Genomic DNA, 19,743 nt, shown 5'->3' on the forward strand with positions numbered 1-19,743 from the left:
AGACACTCGATGAACACAGATTATAATTTAAACCATGGAAAACAGTATCCACTGCCCTTTATCACTGACTTTGTTAGTGTGAGTCCTGCGTCAGTCTCTCAAGTCGGTCTTGTCTTGTGTCCGTGCCTTCGGCATCGCCACCACTGCACTGCACTGGGGTGCTGAAGATAATAAACGGCGCTGCACTCACACAACACAGTTAACTTAACATCGGAATGGAAATGCTAAGTATTAGAATATGTGAAGTAAATTAGTTCCCGCCACGTTTCACGTTTTACTTTTGCCGTAAGGGCAAGAGCACACGACACGATGCGTTGCGGCGGCGGTGCGGCGCCGGAGCGGTGTCACTGCGTCGTTTTACATAGAAATGTGTCTCGCTCAGACTTCAGCAATGGGTAGGTGCGGAGACCCTGGCGGCTTTGTTGAATATAGTCCTCAAAATAAAATAATAATGTGAAAAGTAAAGTCTTCTGTCTGGGGCGCAGATTTTTATTTCTGACGTTATGAAAATGAAAGTTCCCCAATAGAAACATGAAATACTAATGGCTAATAAAATTCCACTTGTACTCTGCCATGGTGGCAGGAAATTTCTACCATCTCATGTATGTATTTGCATAGTGTGTGACGCGCGGCACATTAGTACCGTGCGACGGACAATGCATACTTATGGCGACCCTCACTGGTTCCCCGAGAAAGTTAGCCCTAGGCGTTCTTCGCATTGTCAACTTTACATGTAGATTACATTATGTACTTACCTATACTTAGGTGTATGTAGGTAGGACGAATATTGTCTTTTGACTTAGCATATGTGAGATATTGAACGGCAATGGCAGGTGGTACTTTTTCATTGCTTGCGAGTGTAACTATAAAATGTACCTTCTTAGCTGTTTTTGCTTCTGTATATTCGTGTATAGGCCATAGGTGGGTGGATAGGTAATTACAAATAAAAATATAAGTAGGGTAAAAGTACTAGTAACTGGCAGTTTAAGCGACTAGCAACACAAAAAAATATATTAAAAATAAAGTATTGGCCTGATTTAAGCACTGGTAGGCTTGAATTACTGGCAATAAGATGACGAACAATTATAGGTATAAATGGTAAAGATATATGATTAATATTCGATTTTAATGAAGTTTATATCCACTACCCCCAAAAAACCTAGTAACTGGCAGTAAAAATTAGTAACTGTCACATGATGTTTCAGTAACTGGCACCTTTTAAAAAATCATGCAATTAGGTCAATAAGTACTCTAAAATCAATAATATATTTGATATTAGGTAATGTACAATTACCTGTCTAGGTTTTGTACCGGTAAGACTCAAAATCACCGTTGTCATGGTCGACTTCTACGACAAAATGACAGTACAAGTATGCGACGAATCGTAAGTCCATATGAATGCAACAAATCGAGAAACCCTTGGATTTGGAAACGGAAATGGAGAAAGCAAATGCTTGTGGACCTTGATCTATTCATTCAGCAGCTTGGGAGAAGTGACCTGGCTAAGTTGAAGACTGCTGACGGTAGTATAGTTGCCTCTAAGCTGAAATTTCTTGAGGAAATTGAAGGTTTTTACGGCTTTCAGCTTCACATGCTCTGGGTAAAGACAGAATTAGTACAGCTCTTCTGAAAGCTATTACTATTCTCGAACAGCTTCTCTCTCAGCTCTCGAAGCTCTTTAACCAATTTTGTTTATAAGTCATGTTTTCAAGCTGTTTTATAAGGTCATCACGAACCGTGTTTCTATCAAGTTCTTCAAGGACTATAAGAAAGCCTTTGATTCCATTTAGACCTGCGCAGTTCTGGAATTCCCTCGTTGTAACATGCATAGCGGCCTTAATGCAGCAACAGTATATTATGTCTACATTGGACAGTCTATTCGACTAGGCAGAAGGAACTTCGAAAACGAAGCTGTAAGGTGCATAAAACAAAATATGTATTACTGGATTGGACTGCATAAGGGAAGATTTGACAAATTTTCACATAAATGCCTGAAGGCAAAGGTCTTCAGTCAATGCGTCTTACGTCTTAGGTGATGACGTATGGATCATAGACGTGGACACTGACGGTTGGACTGGTCCACCGAATCAATCAGCGGGCATTGGAAAGATTGGTGGTTCTTTGAAGGACCATATCAGAAATAAGGTAATCCGTAAGAGAACTTGAGTAACCGATATAGCTCTTAAATTATGTATGCTCAAGTGGCATTAGGCAGGCCATAGCTGTCGAAGAACCGATGACCAGTGGGGAAAACGCGCTCTAGAGTGGAGACCACGAACAGGCAAGGGTAGCGGCGGATACCTTCGGGCCAGCTGGACCAACGACCTTATAAAGCTGACCGGTAGTGGCTGGATGAGGAAGGTCGAGAACAGAGTGCTGTGTCACTGCTGGTGAGAGGTCCAGCAGTGGACAATTACAGACTACTGTAGATTGCCTTGATTTTAGTCATTTTTCTGAAAAGAAACATGAAAGAAATGTTTACCGCACCAGTAAGTGCCAGTTATTGGTGCGTAAAAAAATGTATGCAGATTAGTAACTGGCAGCCCCGTGCCAGTTATTGAAACAAAGCTGCCTAGACACTGGGGGTTTTTACAGTGCACTTTAAATCGTATTTTCTGTCGATAGAAGGTATAAAATAGCTTAAAATCACAAAACCCAAAATATTAGTAACTGGCAGGGGGGTGCCAGTTACTAAGTGAAGATATAAATTACATTTCAGTAACTAGCACCCTCAAATATAACTCAAAAGCAACTAAAATCACAGTGAATCGGGCTATTATGATATTGTTTAGACCTTCCCCTACTTCCTTGTTATTGTCACACTATCAAAAACTTATTTATTTTCGCGAAAACAGGCCATACAAATTTTGGTGTCTCCTTAAGAAAAACTTAACGCACGTGCATTTTTTTGGCGATCTTCGCCGCTTTGACTGAGATAATTTCCAGCGCCGGAAAATACCCACTTAGCGGCGTAAAATTAAACTATAATATTAATTAATAATTGGAGATTGCTGTAAACACATCAAAGATGGTCTTACTATATCCAAAAGCTTAATATATTTAGTTTTATAGTCAAAGTGCCAGTTACTGACACATGCCAGTTATACCACGATTTACCCTAGTTACAAACCTCGTACCTCGTTGAAGTAGGTAGATAGGTAAGTGTTGGGTATACCTAGCTATAAAAGTAAGTGGCGACCAGTAGATAGGTACATCTTCGAGAGAGGTTCAAATACGTCGCGTCGGTGACCTCGGGCCGGTTGCACAACCAATCACAAACGTGTACAGCTCATATAATTCTGTGTGCTAAGCTTCGGCAAGATGGGCCATTATCCTGAAATAAATTATTGAGCAGCCCCTATTCTCTAAATTGTATGGCACATACATATCGTATGGCTATATTAACACGATTGCAAAATCTACTACTTGTGATAACTTAACCCTGAAAGTGAAGCTGATGAATCTTATCCAACTTTATCAGCAACTGCAATCTGCAATTAAGTACCTACTTAGATATTAAAGGATGTTTCAGAAACGTACTACGTTTGATATCAAGTTACTCGCAATTAGGTGTTAATTTATTCTGGAAATGGTAAAATAATAAAATATCATTTTGTTTCTTTGAAATAATTATATCTCAATGAAATTGTGCTGCTACGTTAAATCTCAAGATAATATAAAATGTAGGTACTTATAATACGAAGTTAAAGTTACATAGTTCTCAAATAATACAAATGACAAAAGTTTCTAGTAAAAGACATCAACGCGCGCCGACGAACTTACATTTTACCAATAGGTATACCGCTCGTTTTGTTATTGTATATATTGTATTTTTTGTCTGTTATTGTATATTAATAAAGATATAACAAAGTTTGTCTGGTAGAGATTGCTATAAGCAATAAGGCCGCCTCTTTGTACTGTTTTATTTTTAAGTATTGTTTTTTGTAATTTTTGTTCTTGGTGCAAATAAAGTGTATTGTATTGTATTATAATATAAGCATATTTTTGTATACCAGTACCGGTATCAATGAAATCTTTACAAATAAATAAAGAATTTAAGTACGATTATAACTCGGACTCTTACGGTGAAGGAAACTATCGTACATTATGGCTTAATTAGTATGCCAATGGAGGCTTGTGGCTAGTTTACACAGTGCGAGCTAGCGTACGAGTCAGCCTTCCGAGTAGCTGCACTGCAGTAACTCGCACTGTTTGGACGTAACTTACGAGTAACTCGTACGTGCGAGTTGGTCAGTAGCTCGCATTCGAGTTACTTCAACATTTTTTATTTTCACTCGCCTGCTCGCCCGGCAGCTACTCGCCCATGACAGCGGCTCGGCCGTCGCTCGCAGAGTCGTAGAGCGTATCACCATTTTTTTTTAAATGGGAGATTTTCAACCATAGACAAAAACCGATTATAGATGGCGCTAGTAAAACTTCATACTCAACAGCACTGCATTTTTTTTAGCCGGCATGGATTCCAGTCCTTTCAGCCAATACAATAAAAAATATAACTCTAAACAAACAAAAAACCCGACTGCACAAAACGATGAAAACAAGTCCCAATGATAATGGAAAGTATCGTAGGCGGGGACTAGCAGAGGGTTCACCATTTAGCTGAATGTTACTTAGAAAACGGCCTTGTGTGGCGGTCAAGTTGGTCCCCGCCTGCGGTTTTTTGTTTGTTTAGAATTATATTTTTTTATTTGTAACTTTTTAGTTGTTTTTATTTTATGAATATTTACGTCAGTTTTCGGGTTTTAGTTCATGAACATTTTTTATTTCAATAATTTTGGTGTGGTTATTTAAATACCTACAATATGCATATTTTTGTAATGTGTAAATCGTCCGTAGTCGAGCGGGCCTCAGTGATCGTAACTGATCGCTGAGGTTAAGCAACAACTGACACGGTCAGCCATTGGATGGGTGACCAATTTCAAGTGGTGCTTTTCTGGACGCTTCCGTGCTTCGGACGGCACGTTAAGCCGTGGGTCCCGTTTGCTGCTTCGGCAGCAGTCGTTAAGCCTAGTCAGAGGCCTTCGGGCGGCTTGAAAACATCTGACAGTCGGGTTGCCCACTTACCCGACAACTCTCTCAGCACAAGCTTGTTTGTGTTGGGGTCCACCAACCCGCACTTGGCCAGCGTGGTGGACTAGGCCTAAACCCTTCCTTCATTGGAAGGAGACCCGTGCCCCAGCAGTGGGGACGTAATGGGTCGTGATGATGATGATGATGTGTAAATCAAGCCCTTTCATTTAATACCCCACACGGCATAGTTGGAAAGATATTATTTTATCGATCATCACGTTATGTCCTCTAGAGGGCGCTATGTACATTTTAATGTAACGTCACATAGCCTATAACCATCGCGCCATCAATACGCTTCTAACGATACCTCATACATCAAAATCTATCAAGCCGTTTAGGCTACAGGAGGGAACAAAGAAACAGACAAACAAACATACAATACATGCAATCGAAAAACATTACCCTCCTCCTTCGGCAGTCGGGTAAAAACCCAATGGATGTGAATTGAACCATATGCAATAACTAACTGTTATATTATGCATAATGTTAAGTGTTAACTAGTTTAAGACAGTTTTGTACCATTTATGACATCTTCCGTCCCCTCAGAAGAATGTAGCTCATAAAAAACGACAGGCCGGATGTCATCTATTGGTCGATTTTGAAACTTTTAAACGTCAAAAGAAAATCTCCCATTAAAACAAGTTCACCCGACACCGCGACTCGACTCGGACTGGGTGTCGTGTAGACAGCAAAGGCGAGCCGAGCTACTGGCGTACGAGTAGGTACACAAACCGAGTAGCTGTCTACTGGCCAGGCAGCAGCTCGCACTGTGTAAACGATCCATTTCCCATTGTCAATTTTACAGGCACTTTATAGTGTATTGATAAATGAATGAATTACTCATTATTATCTTTAGTGTACCGTTTATAGGTACATACTTCTAAATGTTCAATAGGTACGTAGGGACTATAGAGTTCTAGAGAATCTAGAGCATGATTGTAGCTTACTAAGTACAATTATTGGCGGTCGAATGGCGTAGTGGTTAGTGGCCCTGACTGCTATGCCGAAGGTCCCGGGTTCGATTCCCGGCTGGGGCAGATATTTGTTTAAAGACAGATGTTTGTACTCGGGTCTTGGGTGTTGATATTTATATTTAATATCTATCTATTATCTATCTATGTATTTGTGTAGATATATCAGCTGTCCGATACCCATAACACAGGCTCTGCCTAGCTTGGGGTCGGATGGCCGTGTGTGAGATGTCCCCACATATTATTATTATTATATAAACGCACCATGCATGGTGTGAATTGCAAAAGCTGCGGACGGCCTAATCCCTAATCGCGGTGGAGACACTGTTAGTCCGTAGTTGCTATAGCGTGTCCTACTTCGGCTATCTCAAGTTTACGACCTGTGGCAGCAAGTATGCAATATTTGCGGTTGATATTTATAGTTAGGTATCTTTACTACGGTCGTGTATATAGGTACATCATACCTGACTATAATTTTCTAAAAAACGAAACAAGATGCAGAATTGCACATGTAACGAAATTTGAAACGTTCTAAAATCATAAAACCCGTCTAAGACTGGTGATTATCCAAAATTATGCAACAAAAATGTCTGTAGGAAAGCGTATTCTGTATACACTGAAAGTATTTTGTAAACGAAGATTAACTGAATAATTACAAAAAATATGAGAGGTTGGTCCAGCAGCTATAAGTAAATAAATACCTACTTATAAGATAGAGAAATAGTTTTTCGCACGAGGTTTGCTTCGACCTAAAAGTATTTCCCGTGGGGATTCCGGGATAAAAAATATATAATTACAATCTATAAAAAAAACTTTAAGTAAGTAAGCAATTGAGCATAGTAGTTAATGTACATACGGACAGATAGACATACATGGGAAGCTTTATACTATGTAGATCTATAGATAGATAGAATACACTTTATATTTGTACACCAACAAAGAATAATAAAATTTACAAGTTGCAAAACTTAATTAAAACAAAGTACAAAAGGCGGTCTTATCACTAAAAGTGTCTCTGCCAGACAACCTTTATGTAGTGCATGATGGCTATATGTATTATAAGTGATTTTGAATTGAAAAAGTGCATTTAAATTAAATATTAATGTCTTTGCTCATTAACCGTGAAAATGAAGATGATCGAGAGAAGTGAAACTCTGAATATTTTCTCAAGTAGGTACCTAAGTATAAAATAAAATAAATTGAAAACATATAAAGCAGTCCATTTCTGAGTCGTGACTTGATGCGAAGTGGATCACGGCCATCAATGATCATCTCATCTAAGTTAGAATCGGTCTGGCCCGGTGCCTATTGAATCTCTGTAATAAATCTTATCGACTACAGTTATGGTCAAATACTTTGTATATTTTTTTTAATTCATTGTCAAAATTCCACTCTGTTTAGACTAAACTGAACAAAGCGAAAGTTTAAATTAATATTCATAAATCATTGATCCAAGGTAGTAATTATTAAAAATAGATAGAGATACATAGATAACTCTTTATTGCACACACATAGAAACAGGAGATATGTAGGTACACATAAATATGGTACAAAGTAACAGCATAGACTAAAGTCTTCGACTGAGAGATGAAAAGGGTAAAAAACAAGCAAAAAGACACAGTAAATGTACCTATCTATACTCCCACTCACACTCCCACCTAACTACTAAAAAAATACATATTATATTACGGAAGCTAATGTCTTGCTGCAATAACATCAACTATTTTATATTGTACATACAGTCGTCGAAATATGGGCCCGTATGGAAAGCTACACCAATTTGCTATATTACTCTTGATTTACTTGATGAAATACATAAAAAGGTACATAATCTGGCTTATTTTTTAACGGCTGAAATAAAAAAAGAACTTTTGAAGCACCAAAAGTTAGTTATTGTTTAGATTTTTTATGATTTAGATTTGACACCAGCTGTCATCCCATACATTTTCGAGCTGTCCAAACGGGCCAATTATATTTCGACGACTGCACCTACTATTTTTCCCATGTAAAAGACATCAACGCGCGCGAAGGAACTTTTTATTTGTTATTTGGTTCAAAACGCTTTTTTATGAGTATTTAGTATCCTATTCTACTTAACTACCTAAATTTAAGTAGGTACTCAACTCTATTTCATGCAGGGAATATTGTGATGCAACAGATAGAAATATGAATTTACAGTAACATCTATGTAAGTTAAGTACTTTTTTCTTCAAAATTATCTAGCGACAGTCATAAGACTCATAAGGTCTTCTTCGTTCCGTAACTTTTGGAAGCACTTAGATAGTGTTGCTATGCCCAGGGCGGTGTCCGCCAAGCCCTGTTCATTGTCGTATATCAGCATAAGTTGATGTTTTGTAACCGAAGTATCTCCCTTAAGTACTCATACTACCTACTCGTAAACTTTCAAAGAGTTTGCCATTACAAAACAAATGACGATATTTTTCCTGCCAGCGCAGCGGTTCGTCGAATACAAACAAATCATATTCCCATTGCGGTGAACAGGTTCTTGTTGATAACACATTTCACTTTCACTTGTATCTTACTTGTGCTTTACATTTAATTTGATGATATGACGAAGGAGTTTGACATTTGCCTGCGATGCGATGCGATAGCGCAACTGCATATTGCACAGGCGCGTACAGGCAGCGAACTCGCTAACGTTACATTTAGCTTTTAATTAGTGCATCGTAGGAGTTAAATTTGTCCGAAGTTCCAATATTTCTAGTGTTTTTACACACTCGCAGTAGGTATTTAAAGATAGCTTCAGTTAGTTATTTGATGCTTATGCATGGTTGCACACTCCGATTCTACGAACACTAAATACTCTAAATAACATAAGATTTTACTCATACAAATACTTACACGATAAGTGTGTGTACGAATGTTTACACGATAAGTCCTATTTACTACTGTTTATCAACAAAAAAACATTTGTCAACAATCAAGGTCTACATTTATATAACTTCGTTAATTCAGTCACATTCAGTTAAACAATCGCGTCATTTGCCCTAAGCTGATATCTATAAAGGACGAATACCTACATATTACCAGAACTTGGATAATTTATCTAAACATGAGTTCCGAATTTCGTTTGGAACATAGGTACATATATTTTTCCCAAGGAGCGCCACAACAACTTAATCTGATGTGATCGCTAATATCTCCCCATATAACAAAGAACACAGAAGCGTAGCGGTGCACCCGATTTTACAATTGTCCAAACTCAGGACTCCTGAGTCAGGAGTAGTTAGAATTGCGGAAATCTATCTAACATCCTGTATATCTGAAGCTAGATCTATTAATCAGGTCAGGGAATCAATGTGATTATTACATTAATTAAAAACTGAAAAATCTAGGGAATTTTAGGCACGTCTGACTGAACATATCACTATTACACTTTTCTGGCTGACACCAGCGATATCGATATGTGGCACGGTGGCACGCAACGGTGACAGAACAATGTATTGTACTTGTTATGTAGAGTCACGTCACTTATTAGCGATATGTTCGAACCCGCGGTATCCGGTACGACCTCCAGAAGGTCCCCGCTCCTGGTGAAGAGGCGCGGTGCAGGTCGTCCAAGTGAAAGTGAATGAATGCCGGAGGCTTAATTAGAGAGGAGGCGCGCGGCTGCGCCAGTCTGTCCCCTGCTCCCGCGCCGCCCGCCCGCGCCACGCCCGCGCTCCGCTCCGCTCGCTACCACTGACACACACACAGATACAGAGGTACGACATGAAGCCCTTTTTAAAAACGAAAACCGTGCAGGAAAATGGTGGTGCCCTAAAATATTCGTGTGTGTAAAAAATATAAGTTTCAGCGATGATGCTGCAGTAAATATAAAATTATTTATATATCGTGATAGTAAATATTTTATTTGTTTATATGAATATTTTAGAAATCCACACGACACCTGCTGAAGTTTTTTATGTGTTAAAAGATAAGAAATATATATTTAAATAGATAAAAGTTAATCTAAGAATGGAAAACGGTAAGAAAATATTATACAACTTATGCAGTGCATACGAAAATCATTTTCACAGCAATAACTTTTAAATTTCGGTCAATTCATGAAAACTTCAGAAACTATTTATACCTTATCCTCTATCAACGGAAATGATTTTTCCTTTGCAATAAATAATTTATAAAGCAATAAAAGTGACTAAGTATTTATTGTTGGGAGCAAACTAGTATCGATTGCGCCCAGCGAGCGCAGAAGAGCTTTTCCGTCACCAGAAGCGCGCTCCGGCCGACGACGATTTCTCGAACTCAACACCTTTTCTCGCAAACATTTAAACACGCGAGCAAGGAGGTCAGAGAGCCGAGTTTGCTTTCACAAATACAACAAAATAAATTCATCTCACGTATCGATTGTCCTCGGGCGGTCACGGTCTGCATAAATAAAAGAAAGCAAACTCGTAATACGGACTCGTCGAGTGACTACTTTCGTCGCCCGCGTGAGGCGTGGCCCGCGGTATTGGGCCCTTGGACACCTGTCCGTGCACCTGTGATCGAGAATATTCTATTTTGATTGTTACATTGTGCCCCACGCAATCAAAACATCTTTTCTTTTATGTACAGTCATGAAATCATGTCAGTTCCACCCCCAGTAAATAGTTTGATCCTAAGAGTCGCTGATGAAAGATCACTAGATAATATTGCTGAAGACAGAAACTCAATTTCATCAGCTCATCCTGCATCCGATGTTGTATCATGATTCCAACTCCTCTCTTGCTTGCTGACTTTATTCCCGTTTTCTGCAGATTATGGCCCGCTCCAGCTGCGTGGCGCTGGCCCTGCTGGCCGCGCTGGTCGCCGTGCACGCGCAGCGCCGCCTCGCGCTGCCCGACCCAAGGAGCTGCTCCAACAGTATGTACCAACTACCTTACATATCTATACAGGATGTTGCAAAAAGGGCATAAGTAACATGCTGCATACGTACATTTTTGCAACACTCTGTATACATAATACATATTATATGCATGATCGGGTGGGTCTACTGGACCTGCGTATCTTCAGGAGCCTTTACGCTATCAGAAGGTCGCGGCTGCGGCGACCGTCATGCGAATCTGAAATCTACTGATTGTGCTATGGTCGGGTTCATAAAGATACCATATTTGTCGGTACTATTACTGAAATCCATGATGTCCTAGTTTGAAAACAATTTCTCGTGTTCTTGTGTGCAAATCGTCATTAGGGAAATCCGATTCCAGGAGTAAGTACATAGAAAATTCTGTACAGCGATTTTCGCGGTCACAAGTCATTTCGTAATACACGTCATATCTCGTAACTTACAAAATATCTTCTACATACATTGAGATGATGTCGAGCAAGTGAAAATTGGCCTCAATATTTTAAAATAAACAAGTGTAACCCACCTGGGCACTTGCACTGGTCTAAGATTCGTACACAATCACGGATGTGAAAAGGCAACGAAGCGACGCGTTATTCGAATAGAATTACTAATGGTGCCTACCACAAAAGGTCTCAAGTCTATTTAAATTGTTCTATGTTAAATACTGATAAGCAGTACTTTATCAATATTATGATTCCGCAACAAGTGCCCGTATGAGGTGTGGCGTATGTCAGTTAGTACGTATGTAGGTACTAGCTTCAGTGTGGGAGCGTTTGTCCCTCAGTACTCACATTGCATCACAATGGGCATTCATCCTGTGTGCCGTGTATTCAGGATAAACATACTTTACTTGATGCTTTATTTCCTCGAACAATCCGTTATTTGAAAGCCTGTCAGCCGGGTCGTCAATATATAGTCATCATGAACCAAGAATAACCTTTTGTGGTCACGATAAACCATCTGATTGTCATTTCAATTTCAAGGTGAAATTTTATTGGGCTTTTGGATTAGGTACACTTTCATTAAGAAGCAAAATAAATTTAACTAACGATAACGAATTAATGTTCTTTATTGATTTCAGAGAGTTCACTGAAAAAATTGTGATTTGATTTCATAAATTTGTTCACCAGTATAATGCTACATTATCTCTGATTCCTATAGGCTACTTTTTATCCCGGAATTCCCACGGTAAACTCTTTAGGCAATGCAAAGCTCGCGCAGAAATTATATTTTAACAACTCGCGAACGTACCGGAGTACATTGGACCCACTGCGAAGGGCCGTAAAATTGTGTATGATTAGTTAATATCCAATAAATAGTAGCTATCATAAACTCTGACATTACCGCTCACGCACAATCGGTACATCAGCTATTAACAATTTTATTGCCACTAAAATTTATTTGACGATTATGGAATACAAAATGTAGTTGCGCCATAAAAGCAAGGATTTACAAAATTAAACTGAGGTACTTACTTAGAAACTGTAATGGAGACGCATGCATCATGCAGTATGTTGCAACAAAGCACCTATCTACCTACAATTTATTACGCAGATTGATCTAGAATCCACACTTCGAACAAAAACCTAACGATTACCAGAGTTCATGGGAGAATTTGCTTACACTTTCTCTTGACACCGCGGTTCAATCGCGATGGTTAACTGATAATGAGACATGAAGAGTTACGTAATAATTACAATACAACCTGACTGTTGTACCATAAAAAATAATTTAAGTAATTTAAATATTCGTGCAGATAACGAAGATGTCGATGTCACACCTTAAACGCATAATCAGTCAATCAATCTTTTCCATTCGTCGATAGTTAGAGCTGTTACATAACGTGACCGGTACGGGCACTCATGAAGTTATGTAGGTATTTACTCACGCTGGTCACACAAAAAACGAGTAAATATTTTTCGAAGGTGTTTGCAGAGATGCGTCGACCGGAGAGAGGTCTAGAACTTTCTACAATTACGAAAGAAACGCTACATTGAATCAGCTGACGATGGGTTTGTTGTGATTGGCGCGGCGGCGGGCGGCGGCGGTGCGCGGGCGCGGCGATAATGTCCCGCATTACGGCGAGAGCTCCGGCGCAGGGATCGATGCTCGTCAACTACCACCATATCCATAGCACAACGATAACCAGCATTATAGCCGCCATCATTATTCTATACCTAATTAGGTCAATTCATGTTAACTTTTAATTATGAGATAGTATGAGAAGTGCGATCACTTATAGTAGATTCGTTGCCGTTCCATATACGGTTAAACCAAATGAGGCAAAGTATTTAACTCCAACTCCATTAGGTACTATAAATACTCGCCTAATAAAGTCGTGAGAATCGTAACACTTCTTCTAAACAAAGCGTGAATGAACTAAGTCGTCCAGATAAACGTAGTGTCGAAACATGCTAGTACCTACACTACCTTTTCACTAAGCTGGCACAAGTAGGTACATGTGCCAGACTCTGTCGTCACCTGCGAAGTTACAATACCTTTGTATGAACAGCATTTAGTGATCCGTACAGCCAGCACCGGTGTCGCAATCTAAACGTATACGTTACAGCCACCATCACCTATACAAATGGCAATCCCGTATGCGGCTTCACTGCTGAAATTCTAGCAGTAAACAAGACACGTTCGATGCGTTTCCGTTTGAATTTATTATGCTTATTCGAATATGGAACTTGATTATGCCATCACATATTTTCGCTTGGAAAGAACGATTGGTAAAAGTAACTGAAGGATTCACAAGCATAGGTACCTACTTACTTACTTATGTAACTTGAAAGTAGTCACAGTAATATCTTCGTAATAAGTAAAGCTATAAGTAATATCCATTATTAGATAAGAATCGTAAATTCTTGAGGTCAAAGGTTCCTCCGATTCCGACTTAGGCCGTAAAAAGAAAGAAAGCTGGAAACTTATAAAGCGCTTACTTTTCCATACTAAGCTAAACATACATACATAAGGTACCATCAATTTTAACCTGCGGTAGGCAAAAATGATATACTTAACAATAATAACCTTTGAATGCCAAGGAAGGCAATATATAGGGAGACCAAAACCGAGGTGGTCGTAAGAGGAGTAGTAAATTATTACCTATAATTAAACCTAGGAGAAGAAGTCTAACTACAGGGTTTCAACAAATATAGGAGAAGTAGAAAGAAAACCTTGAGTAACTTACCTCCTTTATTCCCGCAGGGGTCCGCCACTCGACGTACCGCGACGCGCGCGGGGTTCTGCACTCCTACTTCTTCAGCTGGGAGCACGCGCCGACGCGCAGTCTCGAGGTGGACTGGCTGGACGCGAGGAACATCTGCCGCCGACACTGCATGGACGCCGTGTCGCTGGAGACCCCACAGGTGAGGGTTTTTTGAGGTTACGATGGTGGTAAAAATGAAGGTGCGGCAAAGTGTAATTATAAGTGTTAATTAAGTTTAGGTACCCATGTATTGATAGAGTCATTAATTTAGAATAACTGCGATTTCATAAGCACTAAAAAGTAAGATGTACTTACGAAGCATGTTTTTGGCTCAAGATGTTATATTATACATGATTAATTGATTATACTTCTTCTTCTTAGAGCTTCTACATAAATCGATCGATGTACAAAGATGCAATAGCAAAAGTACTTACCTACTTGGATACTATTTAGGACAGCCATAAAATTCATAATGAAAATTTTGCAACAGAACACAATGGAACACATTTTATTGATCCGCCTAAATACATTGTGTTGTCGCCTATGACTATAAATCTAAACATTAAACAGGCGTGGTTTATGTATGAATTAAACAAGTGTTTACATTGTAGAGTAGGTTGTAAATGTAGAGTAAGTAGACCATTATAACTAAGAAAATTTCTGCAATAAGCTTCTTACTTTTGTTTCATTAGGTTCATGCATGACACTTTCGTAATAATTATACCTCAATTAGGTATTTCATTTAGGCAACTCTCATCTCGTACCCCTATAATCATAGAACATAACTAGAGAGCTAATTAGAAGTTGTGTACAAAGTGTTCTCCCTTACGCCAAGGTCAGACGGGTCATGTAATCAGGTAGTTACATGAAGCTACAGAGATCAGCCTCGCACTATGTTCACAGCTGAGCTTCACATCAGGGTCAGTCGTGATGCGCTCACTCACTCGGCTCAGCTCTAATCATTCCTCTCAAAAGGAATTAGGTCGCAATTAATTTTTCGCAACGACAAATCTATTGCGCAAGGCCAAGTAAGCGGATAAATAGCATCTTTTATTATTTTCGGCGTATCCAATTGTAAACAAAGTCACGACGTTTATACTTTTACTCATATCATTACGCTCGTAACACTCGGGTACTTAACGAGAATTTTATGCATTTTTTTCAATACCAAGCATAACGCAGGTAAGCTACATGCCTACACAGCTTATCAAAACATAGCCTTATTCCGGCTTATGCTAACGTCTCTCTTTACATAACTTATGTTTTTGTTCGCGCAGTTCCTTGTGAATACACATCGAGTGTTGCTGATTTCCTAATCATTGTGATGTTGACTTATCTACCGGTGGAAAGCATGAGTTTTCACTGCGTGCACTTCCTGTCGCGGTCGTGGAATGTCAACGAACGTTTGTCGCCTCATTGTGGAGTCGCTTACCACAGCGGGCTCGAGGGCGACCCGGAATCGCGTGCTGATCGCACCGACTGAATAAAGAAGCTATCGGCGCGTACATCAATATTCATTGGGAAGATTGATGCGGTTTGTAGAGCGTTGCGGCGGCAGAGAAAGGGGTGCAATGGCCGGCGCGGGCAGTGGCACGCGGCCCACATTCCCGCGTCTCGCAGTCGCAGCCTCGTCAGCGCCTTCCTGTCCCACTGCGCGTAAAAGGCCCTCGTCTAAGTAAACCGAGCTAACAGGATGCCTACATCCTCCGCCAAGGGAACCATTGCCACATACTCGTTTGTGCGCTATGGCCTCCCAGAACATACTAGAAGCCAGCTAGAGCTATATTTACCTAGGTTTTGCAATTTTCCCACAAACATCTTAAAGAATTATCTCGAACATTTGATTGTAAGTAAATTACTAATGCCAAGTGTTGCAAACAAAGCAATTACTGTGTGATTTTAGGAGGATGATTGCTCAGTATTCTAGTTACATGATTGCTCGAATAAAAGATTCTTGGGAAACAGCCTCAAGAGCAGAAAAGTCGTCGACCGCGCCATTGACATTAGTTTGTGCGTGCGCCGGCTATCTGCGGCGGTCATCGCGGGAGCGCGCGATCACCGTTACGATAGCACACGCCAACTTGCTCGCGTTACTGTATCGCGTATCTGATGCTGAGTTTCCTCATCAGCGGGAAACAAAGACATTCCATTATCAAACATACTTGTGTGTTGGGAAATGCATAAGTAGTTTCATTAGGTCAGATGCAGATGGTATAATACTTACGAGTGTACATCTTTTGTAACTTGAATCGGGGGAAACGGACAGTAGTTTATAAAATCGTTAACAACTTACCGGATGGAGGCCCAGATAGACCAAAGCGTAGATGTCTGGATGGCGTCAGGAAGCCATTGCAGATCTTTGCTCAGCTGTGGTACACAAATGCAGCTACATAAAAAACGACTCAACCCAATCCAATCACCTTATCAGTTTAATCAAGTTTCATTCCCTTTACAGGAGAACGAGTTTATAAAGCAGCGGATCGCTCGCGGTAACGTCCGCTACATCTGGACGTCGGGTCGCAAGTGCAACTTCGCGGGTTGCGACCGTCCCGACCTGCAGCCCCCCAACGTGAACGGCTGGTTCTGGTCCGGCTCGGGCGCCAAGATTGGACCCACCACGCAGAGGAACACCGGCGACTGGTCCTACACCGGCGGGTTCGGACAGCCGCAGCCTGACAACCGCGAGGCCGCTCAGGTAACTACTACATACTTTTCTAGCTACTGCTGGATTTAAGTAGTTGTGCACGGTCAAAAAAGATGTCTGGTTAGGATAGGATGTGGAAAGCTGAATAGTATCGAGTACAAGCTTTGGGAGAAGCCTGTGTTTAAGTGGAGCAGTATGAGACCAAGATTGAAAGAGAGTATCTGTCTAATATTATCTTATCTGAAAATGTTTCCACTCTACTCAATCAACATAACAAGACACAATTTATGATTCACATTTCGCATTTTCGCACCAACCACTCCACCTGTCGGTTGCCAACCAGTATGCTAATCAAATCACACACCTTTTCTCTTTTATTAAGAGCCCATTATTTATTCACAAAAATTCATTCATTTTGTGTATAAATTCAATCCCATCTGTGAACACAAATAACGAAGAAAGTCGTGTCCAATCAAGAGATAGCGTGCAGAATTTTATCATTGGAGTCTCGTTTGGGTGGGTTCGTTGAACCGGTCCGCGAAACTGGCAATTTCCTTATTTAGTAGTCTTTGTAGCGAAGTACTTAACTGACGGTTGATGTCCGCAGGGCAACGACGAGTCGTGCCTGTCGATCCTGAACAACTTCTACAACGACGGCATCAAGTGGCACGACGTGGCGTGTCACCACGTGAAGCCCTTCGTCTGCGAGGACTCCGACGAGCTGCTCAACTTCGTGCGCTCGCGCAACCCCGCGCTGCGCCTATAGGCCCCGTGACGTCACCACGTGCTGTCTCTGTCTCCCACACGCGAGCACTCCTTCCATCATCAACCACTCCATGTCGACGCCATCGGAACATTGTTGGGGTCAAAAGTCGGCATTGTACAAACCCAAGTGACTCACTATTTAAGTTATTTATTTTAACAAACTATCATTCACTCTCTGGGTATTATTAGCAAGTAAATAACTTTCCTTCCCCACGGACATTACGATTTAATTTATGGCGGTAAATAGCTAGAAAGTTTTGTGAATTAAAAACCGATAACTTTATTTACTGCCGCAACGCGAAGGTCAGTCAGATCGTCCACTGTGTACCTATCACTTAGTTAAGTATTTGTAAAAAGTCTTCCGATTTATGCACAAATTAGATTTAAGATATAGATTTTTTAGAATAAATTATATTTAAAAGTAACTTGTCTTCTTTATCTCCCTCGAGAAAGCTCGCGAAATAAAACTGTTCGGTCACAGCTTGCACGGTGCCCACTTACCTACATATTATGTTAATAATAATGGCCATTCACGTCTTTTAACCTTAATTTATAAGGCAAGGTTTTTAGGTATTATACACAAAAGGCGCGTCCGGTTGACACCACTTTCTCCGCTGATGGCGCATTCATTACCGCCGCCGCCCAGCAGACAGGCTCATCTAAACTGAACGAAATAATTACATGCTAACTATACAGACTATACTTAATACTACAGAGCAACATAAACAATCTTGTAATATTTTCTTGCCTTTATTACTAAAACGAAAGTCAAAACACAAATTCAAAAGATAAAATCAAAGAAACAATGAATGTCTAAAGGAACATTTCACATGAAATTGTAATGAAACAAAACGTGAGCAATTAAAATTAACGTCTACATGATTAGATGATTCCACATCACTTTTCAAACTTAACTTTTTCAGTAATACCTACTAATTAATTCACACTTTTATGCAGTAACTTTTATATTATTATATTGAACTTAATACGTGCATTCACATTATTAAGGCACATTCATACACTGTTTAATGAGAGTGTAAGTAGATACATTGCTGGGCTTGTTGTACAATATTTGCAAAACTTTTGAATCTGCCATACATACTCCGCAATGTACGTCTACTTAACACTCGCACTAAACAGTGTGTGAATCAGCCTTTAACAACGATAACTTGTACCTATCTTCTACTTCATTATTATTACATAACGTGTGTTTTATAAAAAGCTTCTAAACTGAAATGTCACTTCATTACACAAACTCTTACCTACTGACATACTTTGTCGCATACTTGTCTATTACTGAGAGTTATTTCATTATTATAGAAGCAGAATGCACAAACTATTACTACGAGTCTTAATTATTTCCGCAAAATATGCAAGTTGTATAATAAAATGTCAAGAAAAATTGGGTCAGTGCATTCATAAAATGTCAAACTAACAACGTAACCACCAATTAAACAAATGCAATGTCATTAACTAAGTAAAAACACTTCATCAGTCCAAATTTTAAAATTTAGCATTTTCTATAAGTACCACAAAGTAGCACTGGGCGTCAGTCTTGATGTTAATTAAAACTTACAAAAATATGTCTATGTCTACCGAGTTAGACAGTTCGATAATGACCAATCTAAATTACCAACCTGTAGAAACCAATCTAAATGCCTGTAGACGAAAAGTGGATCTTTTCTTCGCCTATGAAGAATATAGTCGGCAATTGTTAACTACAATCGTCATCGTAACTTAATAACTGTACTCTGGCATACAAATCCAAAAGTACAAGTGCCTGATTCTACTAAATGATTAGTAGCGGTGCGGCGCACAACGGTCAGCCGCCGCTTAGCTTTGGTAAGGCACTAATAAATTAAGATACATGATTCTATATAACACGACATCTACGATTCATTTAGTAGAACAAGGCACTAGGTTAAATAAATAAATTGAAAACCTATCTAAAGCTGCGTTCAGTACGCAGAAAACTATTTCATTATTTCAGCCGATTTATTTCAGCGCCGTTGGCTTATTAGTGTTGCATATTGTAGCGTTTTATACAAAATATTGACAAATCCAATAACGGAATAAGTATTTTTAACACATTGAAATACCATATTTTACAGCAAGAATTTTCGGAAATTTCTCTAGATGTCACGTAACCAGCATTGATCGGATAAGGCGCTTTCGTTCATTAGGAGTCAAAGGGGATCAAGCACGACTTATCGTC

At 39.7% G+C, this 19,743-nt stretch overlaps 1 protein-coding gene across 1 annotated transcript; it reads left to right on the plus strand.

Moving 5' to 3' along the window:
• The first annotated feature begins 9,632 nt into the window (after positions 1-9,632).
• Positions 9,633-17,951, plus strand: LOC105398492. Its single transcript, XM_011570607.3, has 5 exons — positions 9,633-9,784; positions 10,820-10,925; positions 14,119-14,279; positions 16,575-16,814; positions 17,371-17,951. Exons 2-5 carry the CDS (start codon positions 10,823-10,825, stop codon positions 17,527-17,529), a joined length of 663 nt encoding a protein of 220 aa, XP_011568909.2. The 5' UTR covers positions 9,633-9,784; positions 10,820-10,822; the 3' UTR covers positions 17,530-17,951.
• Positions 17,952-19,743: the final 1,792 nt, after the last annotated feature.

This window comes from Plutella xylostella, chromosome 4 (genome assembly GCF_932276165.1).
Source record: "Plutella xylostella chromosome 4, ilPluXylo3.1, whole genome shotgun sequence".
NCBI classification, from domain to species: domain Eukaryota; kingdom Metazoa; phylum Arthropoda; class Insecta; order Lepidoptera; family Plutellidae; genus Plutella; species Plutella xylostella.